This window comes from Oncorhynchus nerka, linkage group LG14 (genome assembly GCF_034236695.1).
Source record: "Oncorhynchus nerka isolate Pitt River linkage group LG14, Oner_Uvic_2.0, whole genome shotgun sequence".
NCBI classification, from domain to species: Eukaryota; Metazoa; Chordata; class Actinopteri; order Salmoniformes; family Salmonidae; genus Oncorhynchus; species Oncorhynchus nerka.
In genome coordinates this window covers 12,922,174-12,939,744 of record NC_088409.1, presented here as the reverse complement: position 1 = coordinate 12,939,744, position 17,571 = coordinate 12,922,174, and the positions used below count along the sequence as shown (strand labels likewise).

The 17,571-nt window shown below is 44.8% G+C and overlaps 1 protein-coding gene across 2 annotated transcripts; it reads right to left on the bottom strand.

Annotated features, from left to right (window-relative positions):
• Window positions 1–457: 457 nt before the first annotated feature.
• grinab (glutamate receptor, ionotropic, N-methyl D-aspartate-associated protein 1b (glutamate binding)) lies at window positions 458–17,571 on the bottom strand. Of its 2 annotated transcripts, none has more exons than XM_065027433.1 (7): window positions 17,465–17,571; window positions 11,517–12,023; window positions 10,881–10,996; window positions 10,439–10,639; window positions 9,626–9,754; window positions 1,808–1,951; window positions 458–1,387 (listed from the first exon to the last, which is right to left on the bottom strand). In XM_065027433.1, the coding sequence occupies exons 2-7, from the start codon at window positions 11,947–11,949 to the stop codon at window positions 1,238–1,240; spliced, it is 1,173 nt and encodes a 390-aa protein (XP_064883505.1). In that variant the 5' UTR covers window positions 11,950–12,023; window positions 17,465–17,571; the 3' UTR covers window positions 458–1,237. The 2 variants fall into 2 exon arrangements, with proteins under 2 accessions (XP_064883505.1, XP_064883504.1); XM_065027432.1 differs by having other exon boundaries at window positions 17,365–17,553.

The following is a 17,571-nucleotide window of genomic DNA, read 5'->3' as shown; positions in this document are numbered from 1 at the left end:
TCAGGCGTTCAGACAATTGAGACACAACCCGCAAGTTTTTCGACCCTTTCCGTCTGTCTTATAAATCAAATCCTCAAATGAAAAAGGTTATAAATAGCATCATAATAGGGTGTCAGAACGTTCGATTTAACTTGACACCGATGTCATAATTACACATCGAACATAATTATAGAATCTCCTTTATGATGCCTAAACAGATTGGCTATACGTCATTCTTGACGCTCAACATTTGTATTGCATCAGGGGAAATCATTTCTCACACCATTTCTCTCCAGACTGAAAAGCTGAAAACTAGGCACAAATGTCTGGAAAAAATATAATTAACAAACTGACATTCATGCTTTTGGCTTAAAAAAAAATAATCATATCACAAAGTGCATAATCATGATTCATACACTAATAGAAACCATTTAGCAGCATCCAGTAACCATCAGCACTGATAAAAAAGAAGAAGAGATCACAATTCAGTTTTAATTGAATAAATATCAACAAATACAGCTGCAAAGACTCACAAACATCAGAAATATCACAAAACAAATTGAATTCAAATATGATTAATTATTCACACTACACAATTTAAACCAGTCTGGATTGTGGTAAAAATGAGCACAATGAACATGAGGGAGTACTATCAAGCAGAGTTACTTGCTATGACTGTGATATGTGGTTGTTTAGTTACCCAAGTTGAATGAACGGACTAAGTAAAATCAAATGTTTTGTAACTGAATACAACAGGTGTAGACTTCACTGTGAAATGCTGATTTACCAGTCTTTTCCCAACAATGCAGAGTTCAATAGTACGAAAAATGAGCAAAGAAAAATAGTAACACAATAGAAAAATACATTGGATAAGAGCATCTGCTAGATCAGGGTTACCCAAACATGGTACGTAATGACTGACAAGAGGAACTGATGATGCACCACCCAATTTAGAAATGTCACCTTGTGCATTCTACTTTTACAACTTTCAAGAGTAAGTTCAACACCGGACTGAGTTCGCTAGGGGTGTGGGGGGGGGGCGCCCCATAGTTTGGGAACCACTGCTCTAAAAGCACAGAGGGAACCACTGCTCTAAAAGCACAGAGGGAACCACGTTTAGAACGACAGGCGACAGCAGTGTTTATCTGAGACATAGGCACATAACACAATGTGTAGCAGGTGTTGTACTAGATATGGGAACAGGTCGCTCCTGTAAAAACACTCCTTCATCCTTCAATGGTTCCTTTAGAGGAAGCTCTCAGTTCCGTGCTCTTCCAACGATAGCCAGGATGTAGAGGAAGATGTTGATGATGTCAGTGTACAGGGAGAGAGCAGCAAAAACATAGTCCTCTGGACTCAGGGCATTCTCCTTGTTGCCAAGCAGCAGCTGAGTGTCCACAGCCAAGAACTGGAATCAATCACATTCAAAACAATGATCATTCTATTATCACAATTACAATTAGCATTCTACTCATTCTATTTAGCAAGACATGTGCAGTGAGATAAGGTATTGATTTGGTCTGACAACACATGCAAAATAATGACTAAGTCTGTGTACAAAATGGCACCCTGTTCCCTATACATTGCATTATTTTGGCCAGGGCCCATCAATCAAAGCACTTGCATCAATACTTAAATCGTTGCCCTACTACCACCGCCAGTATAGTTTCTACAGGAAGAGACACCAGCTATGATAATCAAGATCATTACCAAAGAAAGAGATTTTAGTATGCATCCCTAATAGCACCCTTCCCTAAATAGTGCACTACGATGGTCAAAAGTAGTGCACTATAAAGAAAATAGGGTGGCATTTGTGACAAGAACTTACGCATGTGAAGAGTAGAGCGCCCAGCGAGGCATAGACCAGTTCCAGGATCTTGTTGCGGATGAAGATGCAGAGGAAGCCGAAGAGGAACAGGACAATCAGACAGACCAACAGCACACCATGACAGGAAGTGAAGTCATACTTGGTCTGTATGGGGACATATTAGTGATTAGCCAATGAGGTGAATCTCATGTACTGTCAAACAATAATAACATCACTAGCCTCACTAAACAGGGACAGTACCATCACTAGCCTCACTAAACAGGGACAGTACCATCACTAGCCTCACTAAACAGGGACAGTACCATCACTAGACTCACTAAACAGGGACAGTACCATCACTAGCCTCACTAAACAGGGACAGTACCATCACTAGCCTCACTAAACAGGGACAGTACCATCACTAGCCTCACTAAACAGGGACAGTACCATCACTAGCCTCACTAAACAGGGACAGTACCATCACTAGCCTCACTAAACAGGGACAGTACCATCACTAGCCTCACTAAACAGGGACAGTACCATCACTAGCCTCACTAAACAGGGACAGTACCATCACTAGCCTCACTAAACAGGGACAGTACCATCACTAGCCTCACTAAACAGGGACAGTACCATCACTAGCCTCACTAAACAGGGACAGTACCATCACTAGCCTCACTAAACAGGGACAGTACCATCACTAGCCTCACTAAACAGGGACAGTACCATCACTAGCCTCACTAAACAGGGACAGTACCATCACTAGCCTCACTAAACAGGGACAGTACCATCACTAGCCTCACTGAACAGGGACAGTACCATCACTAGCCTCACTAAACAGGGACAGTACCATCACTAGCCTCACTAAACAGGGACAGTACCATCACTAGCCTCACTAAACAGGGACAGTACCATCACTAGCCTCACTGAACAGGGAGGGACAGTACCATCACTAGCCTCACTGAACAGGGAGGGACAGTACCATCACTAGCCTCACTGAACAGGGAGGGACAGTACCATCACTAGCCTCACTGAACAGGGAGGGACAGTACCATCACTAGCCTCACTGAACAGGAGGGACAGCCTCACTGAACTGAACAGGGACAGTACCATCACTAGCCTCACTGAACAGGGACAGGAGGGACAGTACCATCACACTCACTAAACAGGGACAGTACCATCACTCAAACAGGGACAGTACCATCACTAGACTCACTAAACAGGGACAGTACCATCACTAGACTCACTAAACAGGGACAGTACCATCACTAGACTCACTAAACAGGGACAGTACCATCACTAGACTCACTAAACAGGGACAGTACCATCACTAGCCTCACTGAACAGGGACAGTACCATCACTAGCCTCACTGAACAGGGACAGTACCATCACTAGCCTCACTAAACAGGGACAGTACCATACTAGCCTCACTGAACAGGGAGGGACAGTACCATCACTAGACTCACTAAACAGGGACAGTACCATCACACTCACTCACATCACAGCCTCACTAAACAGGGACAGTACCATCACTAGACTCACTAAACAGGGACAGTACCATCACTAGCCTCACTAAACAGGGACAGTACCATCACTAGCCTCACTGAACAGGGAGGGACAGTACCATCACTAGCCTCACTGAACAGGGAGGGACAGTACCATCACTAGCCTCACTGAACAGGGAGGGACAGTACCATCACTAGCCTCACTAAACAGGGACAGTACCATCACTAGCCTCACTAAACAGGGACAGTACCATCACTAGCCTCACTAAACAGGGACAGTACCATCACTAGCCTCACTAAACAGGGACAGTACCATCACTAACAGGGACAGTACCATCACTAGCCTCACTAAACAGGGACAGTACCATCACTAGCCTCACTGAACAGGGACAGTACCATCACTAGCCTCACTAAACAGGGACAGTACCATCACTAGCCTCACTGAACAGGGGACAGTACCATCACTAGCCTCACTAAACAGGGAGGGACAGTACCATCACTAGCCTCACTAAACAGGGACAGTACCATCACTAGCCTCACTAAACAGGGAGGGACAGTACCATCACTAGCCTCACTGAACAGGGACAGTACCATCACTAGCCTCACTGAACAGGGACAGTACCATCACTAGCCTCACTGAACAGGGAGGGACAGTACCACCACTAGCCTCACTGAACAGGGAGGGACAGTACCATCACTAGACTCACTAAACAGGGACAGTACCATCACTAGACTCACTAAACAGGGACAGTACCATCACTAGACTCACTAAACAGGGACAGTACCATCACTAGACTCACTAAACAGGGACAGTACCATCACTAGCCTCACTAAACAGGGACAGTACCATCACTAGACTCACTAAACAGGGACAGTACCATCACTAGCCTCACTAAACAGGGACAGTACCATCACTAGCCTCACTAAACAGGGACAGTACCATCACTAGCCTCACTGAACAGGGACAGTACCATCACTAGCCTCACTGAACAGGGACAGTACCATCACTAGCCTCACTGAACAGGGACAGTACCATCACTAGCCTCACTGAACAGGGACAGGACCATCACTACCATCACTAGCCTCACTGAACAGGGACAGTACCATCACTAGCCTCACTAAACAGGGAGGGGACAGTACCATCACTAGCCTCACTGAACAGGGAGACTCACTGAACAGGGAGGGACAGTACCATCACTAGCCTCACTGAACAGGGGGACAGTACCATCACTAGCCTCACTGAACAGTACCATCACTAGCCTCAGGGACAGTACCATCACTAGCCTCACTAAACAGGGACAGTACCATCACTAGCCTCACTGAACAGGGACAGTACCATCACTAGCCTCACTGAACAGGGACAGTACCATCACTAGCCTCACTAAACAGGGACAGTACCATCACTAGCCTCACTAAACAGGGACAGTACCATCACTAGCCTCACTAAACAGGGACAGTACCATCACTAGCCTCACTGAACAGGGACAGTACCATCACTAGCCTCACTGAACACTAGCCCATCACTAACTGAACAGGGAGGGACAGTACCATCACTAGCCTCACTGAACAGGGACAGTACCATCACTAGCCTCACTGAACAGGGACAGTACCATCACTAGCCTCACTAAACAGGGACAGTACCATCACTAGACTCACTAAACAGGGACAGTACCATCACTAGCCTCACTAAACAGGGACAGTACCATCACTAGCCTCACTGAACACAGGGACAGTACCATCACTAGCCTCACTAAAGGGAGGGACAGTACCATCACTAGCCTCACTGAACAGGGAGGGACAGTACCATCACTAGCCTCACTGAACAGGGAGGGACAGTACCATCACTAGCCTCACTGAACAGGGAGGGACAGTACCATCACTAGCCTCACTGAACAGGGAGGGACAGTACCATCACTAGCCTCACTGAACAGGGAGGGACAGTACCATCACTAGCCTCACTAAACAGGGACAGTACCATCACTGAACAGGGACAGTACCATCACTAGCCTCACTAAACAGGGACAGTACCATCACTAGCCTCACTGAACAGGGACAGTACCATCACTAGCCTCACTGAAACAGGGACAGTACCATCACTAGCCTCACTGAACAGGGAGGGACAGTACCATCACTAGACTCACTAAACAGGGACAGTACCATCACTAGACTCACTAAACAGGGACAGTACCATCACTAGCCTCACTGAGGGACAGGAGGGACAGTACCCTCACTAGCCTCACTAGCCTCACTGAACAGGGAGGGACAGTACCATCACTAGCCTCACTGAACAGGGAGGGACAGTACCATCACTAGAGGGACAGTACCATCACTAGCCTCACTGAACAGGGAGGGACAGTACCATCACTAGCCTCACTGAACAGGGACAGTACCATCACTAGACTCACTAAACAGGGACAGTACCATCACTAGCCTCACTGAACAGGGAGGGACAGTACCATCACTAGACTCACTAAACAGGGACAGTACCATCACTAGACTCACTAAACAGGGACAGTACCATCACTAGACTCACTAAACAGGGACAGTACCATCACTAGCCTCACTAAACAGGGACAGTACCATCACTAGACTCACTAAACAGGGACAGTACCATCACTAGCCTCACTAAACAGGGGGACAGTACCATCACTAGCCTCACTGAACAGGGAGGGACAGTACCATCACTAGCCTCACTGAAAGGGGTACCATCACTAGCCTCAGGGACAGTACCATCACTAGCCTCACTGAACAGGGAGGGACAGTACCATCACTAGCCTCACTGAACAGGGACAGTACCATCACTAGCCTCACTAAACAGGGACAGGGACAGTACCATCACTAGCCTCACTAAACAGGGACAGTACCATCAACTCACTAAACAGGGACAGTACCATCACTAGGGACAGTACCATCACTAGCCTCACTGAACAGGGAGCCTCACTAAACAGGGACAGTACCATCACTAGCCTCACTGAACAGTACCATCACTAGCCTCACTAAACAGGGACAGTACCATCACTAGCCTCACTGTACCAACAGGAACAGGGACAGTACCATCACTAGCCTCACTGAACAGGGAGGGACAGTACCATCACTAGCCTCACTGAACAGGGACAGTACCATCACTAGCCTCACTGAACAGGGAGGGACAGTACCATCACTAGCCTCACTGAACAGGACTGAACAGGGACAGAACAGCCTCACTAAACAGGGACAGTACCATCACTAGCCTCACTAGAACAGGGAGGGACAGTACCATCACTAGCCTCACTGAACAGGGACAGTACCATCACTAGGGAGGGACAGTACCATCACTAGCCTCACTGAAAGGGACAGTACCATCACTAGAGGGACAGTACCATCACTAGACTCACTAAACAGGGACAGTACCATCACTAGCCTCACTAAACAGGGGTACCATCACAACATACCATCACTAGCCTCACTGAACAGGGACAGTACCATCACTAGCCTCACTGAACAGGGACAGGGCCTCACTAAACAGGGACAGTACCATCACTAGCCTCACTGAACAGGGAGGGACAGTACCATCACTAGTACTCACTGAACAGGGACAGGAGGGACAGTACCATCACTAGCCTCACTGAACAGGGACAGTACCATCACTGAACAGGGAGGGACAGTACCATCACTAGCCTCACTGAACAGGGACAGTACCATCACTAGACTCACTAAACAGGGACAGTACCATCACTAGCCTCACTGAACAGGGAGGGACAGTACCATCACTAGCCTCACTGAACAGGGAGGGACAGTACCATCACTAGCCTCACTGAACAGGGAGGGACAGTACCATCACTAGCCTCACTGAACAGGGACAGTACCATCACTAGACTCACTAAACAGGGACAGTACCATCACTAGCCTCACCAAACAGGGACAGTAACATCACTAGCCTCACTGAACAGGGCAGGATCAATACCATCACTAGCCTCACTGAACAAGGCAGGGTCAGTACCATCACTGAACAAGGCAGGGTCAGTACCATCACTGAACAGGGTAGGGTCAGTACCATCACTAGCCTCACTGAACAGGTTAGGGTCAGTACCATCACTAGCCTCACTGAACAGGGCAGGGTCAGTACCATCACTGAACAGGGTAGAGTCACTACCATCACTAGCCTCACTGAACAGGGCAGGGTCAGTACCATCACTAGCCTCACTGAACAGGGTCAGTACCATCACGAGCCTCACTGAACAGGGTAGGGTCAGTACCATCCCTAGCCTCACCGAACAGGGCCAGAATCTATGATGGCAGGGTCAGGGTCAATTCCAGTTCAATTCCTGTTACATTTGATTCCATAGAAATGTTGTTTAAAGGTACACTCAGCGATATGAGGTAGGTGCACAAAGTAAACAGTATAATTCATACATTTCCCCAACTAAGAGCGTTGAAGAGTGAGGCTCAACTCCCCCTCTGTTTTGGTCCCGTACCTACCACGCTCTAACAGTGTGAGGTGAACCCATACCCATGCACAGATACTGTGTGTGACTGTGGGAGCGAAGTCTTGCATCTCGCTCATGGCAATGTCATTTTCCTGAGTCTACCTTTAATTCTGCCACTGACTGGAATATACCCCCAACCCTGATAACCCTATGAGACGTTGAACTGAGAGAAGAGAGAGAGAGTGAGAGTGAGATAGAGAGAGATAGAGGGAGAGAGAGAGCAATAGAGATAGACAGAGAGAGAGATCGAGGGAGAGAGAACCTGGAGAAGAGTCCCCTAAGCAAGCTGGTCCTGGGGCTCTGTTCACAAACACAAACACATCCTACAGAGCCCCAGGACAACAGCACAATTAGACCCAACCAAATCAAGAGAAAACAAAAACATAATTACTTGACAGATTGGAAAGAATGAACAAAAAAACAGAGCAAACTAGAATGCTATTTGGCCCTACACAGAGAGTACACAGCGGCAGAATACCTGACCACTGTGACTGACCCAAAATGAAGGAAAGCTTTGACTATGTACAGACTCAGTGAGCATAGCCTTGCTATTGAGAAAGGCCGCCGTAGGCAGACACGGCTCTCAAGAGAAGACAGGCTATGTGCTCACTGCCCACAAAATGAGGTGGAAACTGAGCTGCACTTCCTAACCTCCTGCCCAATGTATGACCATATTAGAGAGACATATTTCCCCAGATTACACAGATCCACAAAGAATTCGAAAACAAATCCAATTTTGAAAAACTCCCATATCTTTTGGGTGAAATTCCAGTGTGCCATCACAGCAGCAAGATTTGTGACCTGTTGCCACGAGAAAAGGGCAACCAGTGAAGAACAAACACCATTGTAAATACAACCCATATTTATGCTTATTTATTTTATCTTGTGTCCTTTAACTATTTGTACATTGTATATATATATATATATAATATGACATTTGTAATGTCTTTATTGTTTTGAAACTTCTCTATGTGCAATGTTTACTGTTCATTTTTATTGTTTATTTCACTTTATATATTCACTTCATATATTATCTACCTCACTTGCTTTGGCAATGTTAACACATGTTTCCCATGCCAATAAAGCCCTTGAATTGAATTGAATTGAGATAGAGGGAGAGAGATTATTAACAGCAGACTCGTACATTTCCTCAATGAAAACAATGTACTGAGCAAATGTCAAATTGGCTTTTTACCAAATTACCGTACAACAGACCATGTATTCACCCTGCACACCCTAATTGACAACCAAACAAACCAAAACAAAGGCAAAGTCTTCTCATGCTTTGTTGATTTCAAAAAAGCCTTCGACTCAATCTGGCATGAGGGTCTGCTATACAAACTGATGGAAAGTGGTGTTGGGGGTAAAACATACGACATTATAAAATCCATGTACACAAACAACAAGTGTGCGGTTAAAATTGGCAAAAAACACACACATTTCTTCACACAGGGTCGTGGGGTTAGACAGGGATGCAGCTTAAGCCCCACCCTCTTCAACATATATATCAACGAATTGGCCAATTTGTGACCTGTTGCCACGAGAAAAGGGCAACCAGTAAAGAACAAACACCATTGTAAATACAACCCATATTTATGCTTATTTATTTTATCTTGTGTCCTTTAACCATTTGTACATTGTTAAAACACTGTATATATATATAATATGACATTTGTAATGTCTTTTCTGTTCTGAAACTTCTGTATGTGTAATGTTTACATTTAATTTTTGTTGTTTTTCACTTTATATATTCACTTTGTATGTTGTCTACCTCACTTGCTTTGGCAATGTTAACACATGTTTCCCATGCCAATAAAGCCCTTGAATTGAATTGAATTGAGAGACAGAGAGAGAGATGGATACAGACCTGGAGAGAGAAGATAACCACGGTGAAGCAGACAACAGCAGTGATGCCCACGGCCATGATGACTGAGTCAGTGTCGTAGAAACTAGCTATCATCCCCACCATGTAGGACATAGCCAGGGTCAGGATGGACTGGAAACACCAGAGGGAAGGAGAGTCATACAACCTCTTTTACAACTTCAACAATACTTATGCAACTTTCTATGTAGAAGTGCACATATCAACGCACACGTATAGTGAATAAGACATCATTTTTCTTCTTCAATTAGATACATGTACAGAACCGGCCCATAAAGTATAGCGACGCATACTATTCTTCATTAAGCATGCTTTTTAGTCCACGTAAAGGCTTAATCTGAGTTTAGAAAACAGGCCCATAAAGTATAGCGACGCATACTATTCTTCATTAAGCATGCTTTTTAGTCCACGTAAAGGCTTAATCTGAGTAAAGGCTTAATTTAGAAAAACAGGCCCATAAAGTTAGCTTAATCGAAAAGCCCATAAAGTATACTACTATTCTTCATTAAGCATGCTTTTTAGTCCACGTAAAGGCTTAATCTGAGTTTAGAAAACAGGCCCATAAAGTATAGCGACGCATACTATTCTTCATTAAGCATGCTTTTTAGTCCACGTAAAGGCTCAATCTGAGTTTAGAAAACAGGCCCATAAAGTATAGCGACGCATACTATTCTTCATTAAGCATGCTTTTTAGTCCACGTAAAGGCTCAATCTGAGTTTAGAAAACAGGCCCATACAGTACATCATTATATAATGGTAATAATGGCCATTGAAATGAGACAGGTCTTATTAACTTACGAGTGCAATCAGGTTCCATGGATGTTTGCGGCGAAACTCCCCACAGCAGCTGATGGTGATGAGAGAGACGAAGAAGATGCCATAGGACACCCAGTAGGTCCATGTGTTGGCCCTGACGAACACTTTGATTTCCTCCACAAAGGTGAAGACAGCCACAAAGGTGAATGTTACCATCAGCTGGACGGTCAACACCATGAAGACCTGTAGGTGGACAAGGAGACAGAGACTATTATATACAGGATACACACACTACTAGAATTCCAACTATGTAGACTCTGGGGATTGCTCTTTAAAAAACGGTTTGAAGACATTTTGCTTGATTATTATGATGGCTATACAGATGCATGTACAACCATTTTATCTTAAGTTAATATTTTATCTTTAGTTCAAGTTTGCTTGAGGTCCTGATTTGGAGCCTCTCGTCGTCCAGGTTGTCCCTTACTTTCCGGATGAAGGCTCGTCTTATGGTCTTGTCGTCCAGTCCAGAGCCAAGAGAGAAGGAACTATTGTCACTAAAGGCTGGGGGTTGATCATCGCTGTGGTAACCAGTGTTTGGGTCTGGGAGAAAAGACAGACTCAATGCAATGCACATCAGACCACAAACACTTCCAATGCCCCTTTCTATCTATCAATGAATGATAACACACATCAGACCACAAACACTTCCAATGTCCCTTTCTATCTATCAATGAATGATAACACACATCAGACCACCAACACTTCCAATGCCCCTTTCTATCTATCAATGAATGATAACACACATCAGACCACCAACACTTCCAATGCCCCTTTCTATCTATCAATGAATGATAACACACATCATACCACCAACACTTCCAATGTCCCTTTCTATCTATCAATGCATGATAACACACATCTATCAATGAATGATAACACACATCAGACCACCAACACTACCAATGTCCCTTTCTATCTATCAATGAATCGTTTTTGCTCCGTACTAAAAGTGCTCCATCTTGAAAACTTCACTGCTGTCATGCATCGTTTTGTGGACTAATGAACAAAATACTAAAAGATAGTTTGAGTGAACTATCCCTTTAACACTTGAAGTACTCACCATGATTTGGGTTGTCAAAGCCCTGACCGTAGGCCCCAGGCATGGGAGCGTAAGGTGCAGTGCCATATCCTGGGTTCCCCTGACCCTGGGAGTACATGGGCTGACCAAACGCCCCAGGCGTGGACAAGGGCATCCCCCCTGGAGCAGGCCCTGGCCCCCCAAATGGGTTCGACATTCCCTGTGTGTTGGGTAAGGTCATCCCATATCCTGGGTTCTCCTGACCCTGGGAGTACATGGGCTGACCAAACGCCCCAGGCGTGGGGAAGGGCATCCCCCCTGGAGCAGGCCCTGGCCCCCCAAATGGGTTCGACATTCCCTGTGTGTTGGGTAAGGTCATCCCATATCCTGGTGGGCTTGGCTGCCCAAAGCCTACATTTGGGGGCTGGTTGCCCCCCTCCAATGAAGAATATATATTCCTGTCAGGTTGGGACATCACTAGGTCTGTTCCTCTCACTAGGACAGGGGTTCAAGAAGTGTTGATCTTGTCTGGACTGTAGAAACAGGGCACTAGAGACAGAGACACACGATGACGAATGACAAAGGTTACTTTTGACATTTTAGTCATTTAGCAGAAGCTCTTATCCAGAGCAATTTACAGGAGCAATTAGGGTTAAGTGCCTTGCTCAAGGGCACATCGATTTTTCACCTAGTCAGGTAGGTGGTTAGGATCCTAGTAGGTATCGCAGTAGGTTAGGATGGTAAAGGTTTTAAGAGTACATGATCTAATCTAAAAAGGGGTTTTAAAAGGAGAGTCCATCCTGGTATCCCTGGGGGATACCTGCCCCAGTATCTGTGCATTAGAGATGTCGACAATGAGTATGATGGGTCTCCTCTCTGACGCCCAGGAAGCTCATATTCAAACTCCCATTAGACAGCTCTGCAGGCATTATGTCAAGATATGTTCCTTACTCACCAAATATCATAAGTTACTCCCGTTATGGCCGGTACGTACTTCAAAAAAGGTAGAAATAAAAATGTACAAGCAAAGGAAAATAAATGCATATTGGGCAGTCACACCGCCACAAACAGAAAGTACACAACAACTCAATACATTGGAGGTGCTGAAAATGACCTTTTTTTGGTTGCTTGTATTTCAATTTAGACCTTTTCTGGAAGTACATACAGGCCGTAATGGGAGGAAATGAACACAGCTGCTGAGTGAAACTCCCTATTTGGTCAACTCGCTTGTAGAGCTGTCTAATGGGAGTTTGAATCAGTTTAGAGGCATCTCTAATGCACAGATACTGGAGCAGGGAACAGTCTATCCACCCTGTAATAACTGTGTATCACGAGGGAGGGAGGGAGGGAGGGAGGGAGGGAGGGAGGCATGATTCAGCAAACTATCTAGATTAGAACAATGATAAGCAAACAGCAGTATTCTATTCATTACAATGTAAGAGCTCAAAATAATCTAACCAAAAATAACCTGTGACTGTTGATCAGTAACTAAACATGAACCATGGTTACGGGAAGGGAGTGGGGCAGTGGTACAACTTTAAGGTGTCCCTCCCCGTCCCGCTCTTATCTAGACTGTTCACAAGAATTGTCCAACAGTGTGTGATTGCGGCCTGCAATTCGGGGCATTCCTGCAACTGCAGGAACGCCCCCCACTCGAGCATTCCATTGGTTCCTGCATAAACCCCCCCCTCCGAGCATTCCATTGGTTCCTGCATAAACGCCCCCCTCGAGCATTCCATTGGTTCCTGCATAAACGCCCCCCTCGAGCATTCCATTGGTTGCATAAACGCCCCCTTGAGCAAGCCATCTTAATTCTTGTGTGACACTTGATATTCTGGATTTCCCCTGATTGTCAATGCGATTCCAATGTGGGTCAAAAGGGAGATAAAAGTATGATCAGAGTTTTTCAGGGGCCAAGGGCACTGTCTGCCGGTATCAAATATTGTGATAACTAACCCAAGACAGATCAGAGCCTGTCGTTTCCAAATGAACCATAGTGGGCAGAACAAGCAAGGAGGTGTGCAGAGCCAAGAGCCACTTCCAGCCACTGGGTTTCCTCTCAGTGAATGTAAACACCAACCGGATGCTTCATATCTATACATCCTGTCAACTATCTGATTTATTGTTCCATCCATGGTTGCCATGTTTGACATTTTCCTGCAAATTGGGCTACTTTGAAAACGATGTCAGGGGTGAAAATGTATTGGTCGCGGGTGGAGGGTTTTTGGGATACTTCTAAATCGCATTGCGGCCGCCATGGCATATCTCTTAAACAAATACATTTCACTGTGACCTGCTGCCGCAGACTATTAGGCAGTGAGAAGGCTGTGAGTGAGTGAGTGAGTGAGTGAGTGAGTGAGTGAGTGAGTGAGTGAGTGAGTGAGTGAGTGAGAGGACCGGAGGGGTGTGTGTACGTGGAGAGCGCTGGTTGAGAGAGTCCGACAGCAGAGACACGGAGACAGAGCAGCACACAAGCACGTCGTGACAACTTTACCAAGTCTATTTAGACTGGTCATTATGGAGGCACCCTTTTCCCATAAATCATTAAACACTCTAGAACTGATATAACGGCGACAAAGCATTGGAAAACGACTTTAGGCGCACGAGAGCTCTTTTAGATACATTTGCTCAGAAGTGGTTTAAAATAAACTGCATTCTAATGTCACCTTTCTTATGGATAACCATATCAAGCGAAGGGTTTCTACTCTTGCTCAGTTCTTGAAATAACAAGTCAATCTCAAAAATAGGCCATTTATAATAACAGTTTGTAGTCTTCACATCTGGCACATAATAACAGCACAATTGCCAGAAAATTGCCTAACATTCATTTGTAGAAGATAATCCAAGTGTTTCTAGCACAGAGATTGAGATCCAATACTCATCACTCAAACTCTCCTGTTGGATGTATCTATATAGTTATCCACATGTGCAAACAGGATATATTTAAGAAATAAGGCACAAGGGGGTGTGGTATATAGCCAATATACCACGGCTAAGGGCTGTTCTTATGCATGACGCAACGCAGAGTGCCTGGATACAGCCCGTAGCTGTGGTATATTGGCCATATATCACAAAACCCAGAGGCTATTATAAACGGGTTATTATAAACTATTATAAACTAGTTACCAACATAATTAGAGCAGTAAAAATACATGTTTTGTCATACCCATGGTATACAGTCTGATATACCACGGCTGTCAGTCAATCAGTATTCAGGGCTCAAACCACCCAGGTTATATTTACAATTATTAACTGGGTGGTTGAAAGCCATGGTATATCAGACGTGTACCACGGGAATGACAAAAACGTTTTACTGTTCTAATTATGTTGGTAACCAGTTTATAATAGCAATAAGGCACCTCAGGGGGTTTGTGGTATATGGCCAATATACCACGGCTAAAGGCTGTGTCCTAAGTACAGTCCATATACCACACCTCATCGTGCCTTATTGCTTAAGCATAGCACTCTAAACAAGTTCAATTGACATCCACTGATGAAAATGATCTGGAGAGTTTAATAAGGGCAATTTATCTTCTCTCGTGACATATTCTTAAACTCGCAATAATTATTATTTTGATGGAAAACCATAGTTTGCTTCTTAGCCTGTCAGTTAAAATGATATTCCTTAATTTGCTTAATAACTTTATAGGAAAAATATTTATTGGATAAATGTGGCAACTTCTCTCTTGCTGCAACATTTATTGGGGTCTAGTTCAGGCCTTTTGTGCAGGTTTTCATGGGTCATTGGTCGATACATTTGAGCTAGATCTGGCAACCCTGGTTCCATCTGTGCAGGTTTTCATGGGTCATTGGTCGATACATTTGAGCTAGATCTGGCAACCCTGGTTCCATCTGTGCAGGTTTTCATGGGTCATTGGTCGATACATTTGAGCTAGATCTGGCAACCCTGGTTCCATCTGTGCAGGTTTTCATGGGTCATTGGTCTATACATTTGAGCTAGATCTGGCAACCCTGGTTCCAACTGTGCAGGTTTTCATGGGTCATTGGTCTATACATTTGAGCTAGATCTGGCAACCCTGGTTCCAACTGTGCAGGTTTTTGATACATTTGAGCTAGATCTGGCAACCCTGGTTCCAACTGTGCAGGTTTTCATAGATCTGGCAACCCTGGTTCCATCTGTGCAGGTTTTCATGGGTCATTGGTCTATACATTTGAGCTAGATCTGGCAACCCTGGTTCCAACTGTGCAGGTAACGTTATCCTAGTTAGCTGGGCAATCGAGGCTTTCTGAAGGCTTCGCCGTTTTCACCAAAGTGTGCCGAAAAAGGGTAAATTACTGGGAGCTTCATTGTCTGTTCACAATGCACATTAGTAACATCAGATGTTAAAAATACATTTTAAAAAACAAACAGAATCTGTGGCATTATTTAGGATGCTGCTGAATACAGAAGATGATATTATCCTAAATAAAACAATTGATTTGAACTGAGCAGAAAGTGTGGTTTCACTTTTTTCCCCCTTCTAAATTGTGTTCCTATAACTGGTTTCGACTTCAGATCCCTGAATGTTCCATACTCTACCTGCTAAACTACCAGTCAGGTGAAACTTTTTGTCCAAAATCCTAACTATATTTGTAAGTGCTGTGTCCAGGTCAGTGTTTGAAAGCAGCGACAACGGCCAAAATCAGTGGAATCTCTCGTTTTGCAACACATGGTGTGAAAAAGCACATGATCAAACTAAGCTTCTGACCTCATTGATGATGGTGACACATGCTTCCGCACACTGCTCGGAAGTTAGCTGCTTAGCGATTTCAACGCATGGCTCGGAGCTCCGGTATCATCACTAGCTACCGGTGTCGCCCCCGCCTGATGTGTACCGGAGTCCTAGCTATCGTTAGCTAAGCTACCTATCCTGCCTGATGTGTACCGGAGTCCTAGGTAGCTAGCTAGAACCCAGTGTCCTTCGGCTTCGCTAACGCCTGCCCTCGCCGTTGTTAACAGCACTGCGGGAAAACAGTCCCGGTCAGGCGGGGGTGAAGGACACTGACACTGTCTACCGTTGTCCTAGCTACCCGCCTCTTTTGTGGGGTTTATCAACGTTTGGCATCCAACGTTATGGTGCGTTACCGTTAACTACTGTACTGGAGCGCCCCATTCTGTGGCCTTTATGTCCTACCACTTCACGGCTGAGCCGTTGTTGCTCCTAGATGTTTCCACTTCACAATAATAGCATTTACAGTTGACCAGGGCAGAAATGTGATGAACTAACTTGTTGGAAAGGTGGCATCCTATGACAGTGCCATGTTGAAAGTCACTGAACTGTTCAGGAAGGCCTTTCTATGGGGGCGGCAGGTAGCCTAGTGGTTAGAGAGGTGGGCCAGTAATCGAAAGTTTGCTGACAATGTACAAATCTGTAGTTCTTCTCCTGAACAAGACAGTTAACCCACTGTTCCCCGGGAGGCCGTCATAGTAAATTAGAATTTGTTCTTAACTGACTTGCCTAGTTACATTTAAAAAATATACTGCTAATGTTTGTCTATGAAGATTGCATGGCTGTGTGCTTGATTGCATACACCCGTCAGCAATGTTTGTGACTGAAAAAAACCGAATCCACTAATTTGATGAGGTGTCCACATACTTTTGTATATTATATTAAGAGAGAGGTGCAAATGCAGGAACGCCCCTAATTGGGGCCCGCAATTGCACCCTTCTACCAATAATAACTTTCACTGGCAAGATTTCATTGTTACAAGATTCATGAGCTCAGATCTAGGATCAGTTTAGTCGACTAAACTACGGCTGTGGATAACTATTACTGCGCCATACACAAACGTTGTTTTATGGAAGTGGAAAACTATAACAGGCTGTAGAAAATATATATATATTTATATATAAAATCCCACTGCAACAAACAACTCAGTATCATATTACCGGTATTCTCCGTCGATGAAGTTTGAAAGTTTTCCGTAAGCGTTTTCCAAGTAGCTCCCAGTTTGAAAGATAGTCACCTGAACAGCTAGAAGAAACTTACTTTCTTTTTCGGTAGGCGATATTTGTTCCGCTAAGTCCTGCGTTACATATTTCAGTCCAATAGGTCATGCGCGCCCCTTGAGGCACGTCATTTCTCGAATGAACTGT

Bases quoted from the DNA above. Each gene is read 5' to 3' on its own strand.
- grinab (XM_065027433.1), bottom strand. From the start codon at position 11,949: ATGTCCCAACCTGACAGGAATATATATTCTTCATTGGAGGGGGGCAAC. The intron at 9,755-10,438 runs GTAAGTTAATAA...TGGTGTTTCCAG, and splicing joins CATGGAACCTGATTGCACTC to TCCATCCTGACCCTGGCTAT. The intron at 1,388-1,807 runs GTAAGTTCTTGT...GATTGATTCCAG, and splicing joins GCGCTCTACTCTTCACATGC to TTCTTGGCTGTGGACACTCA.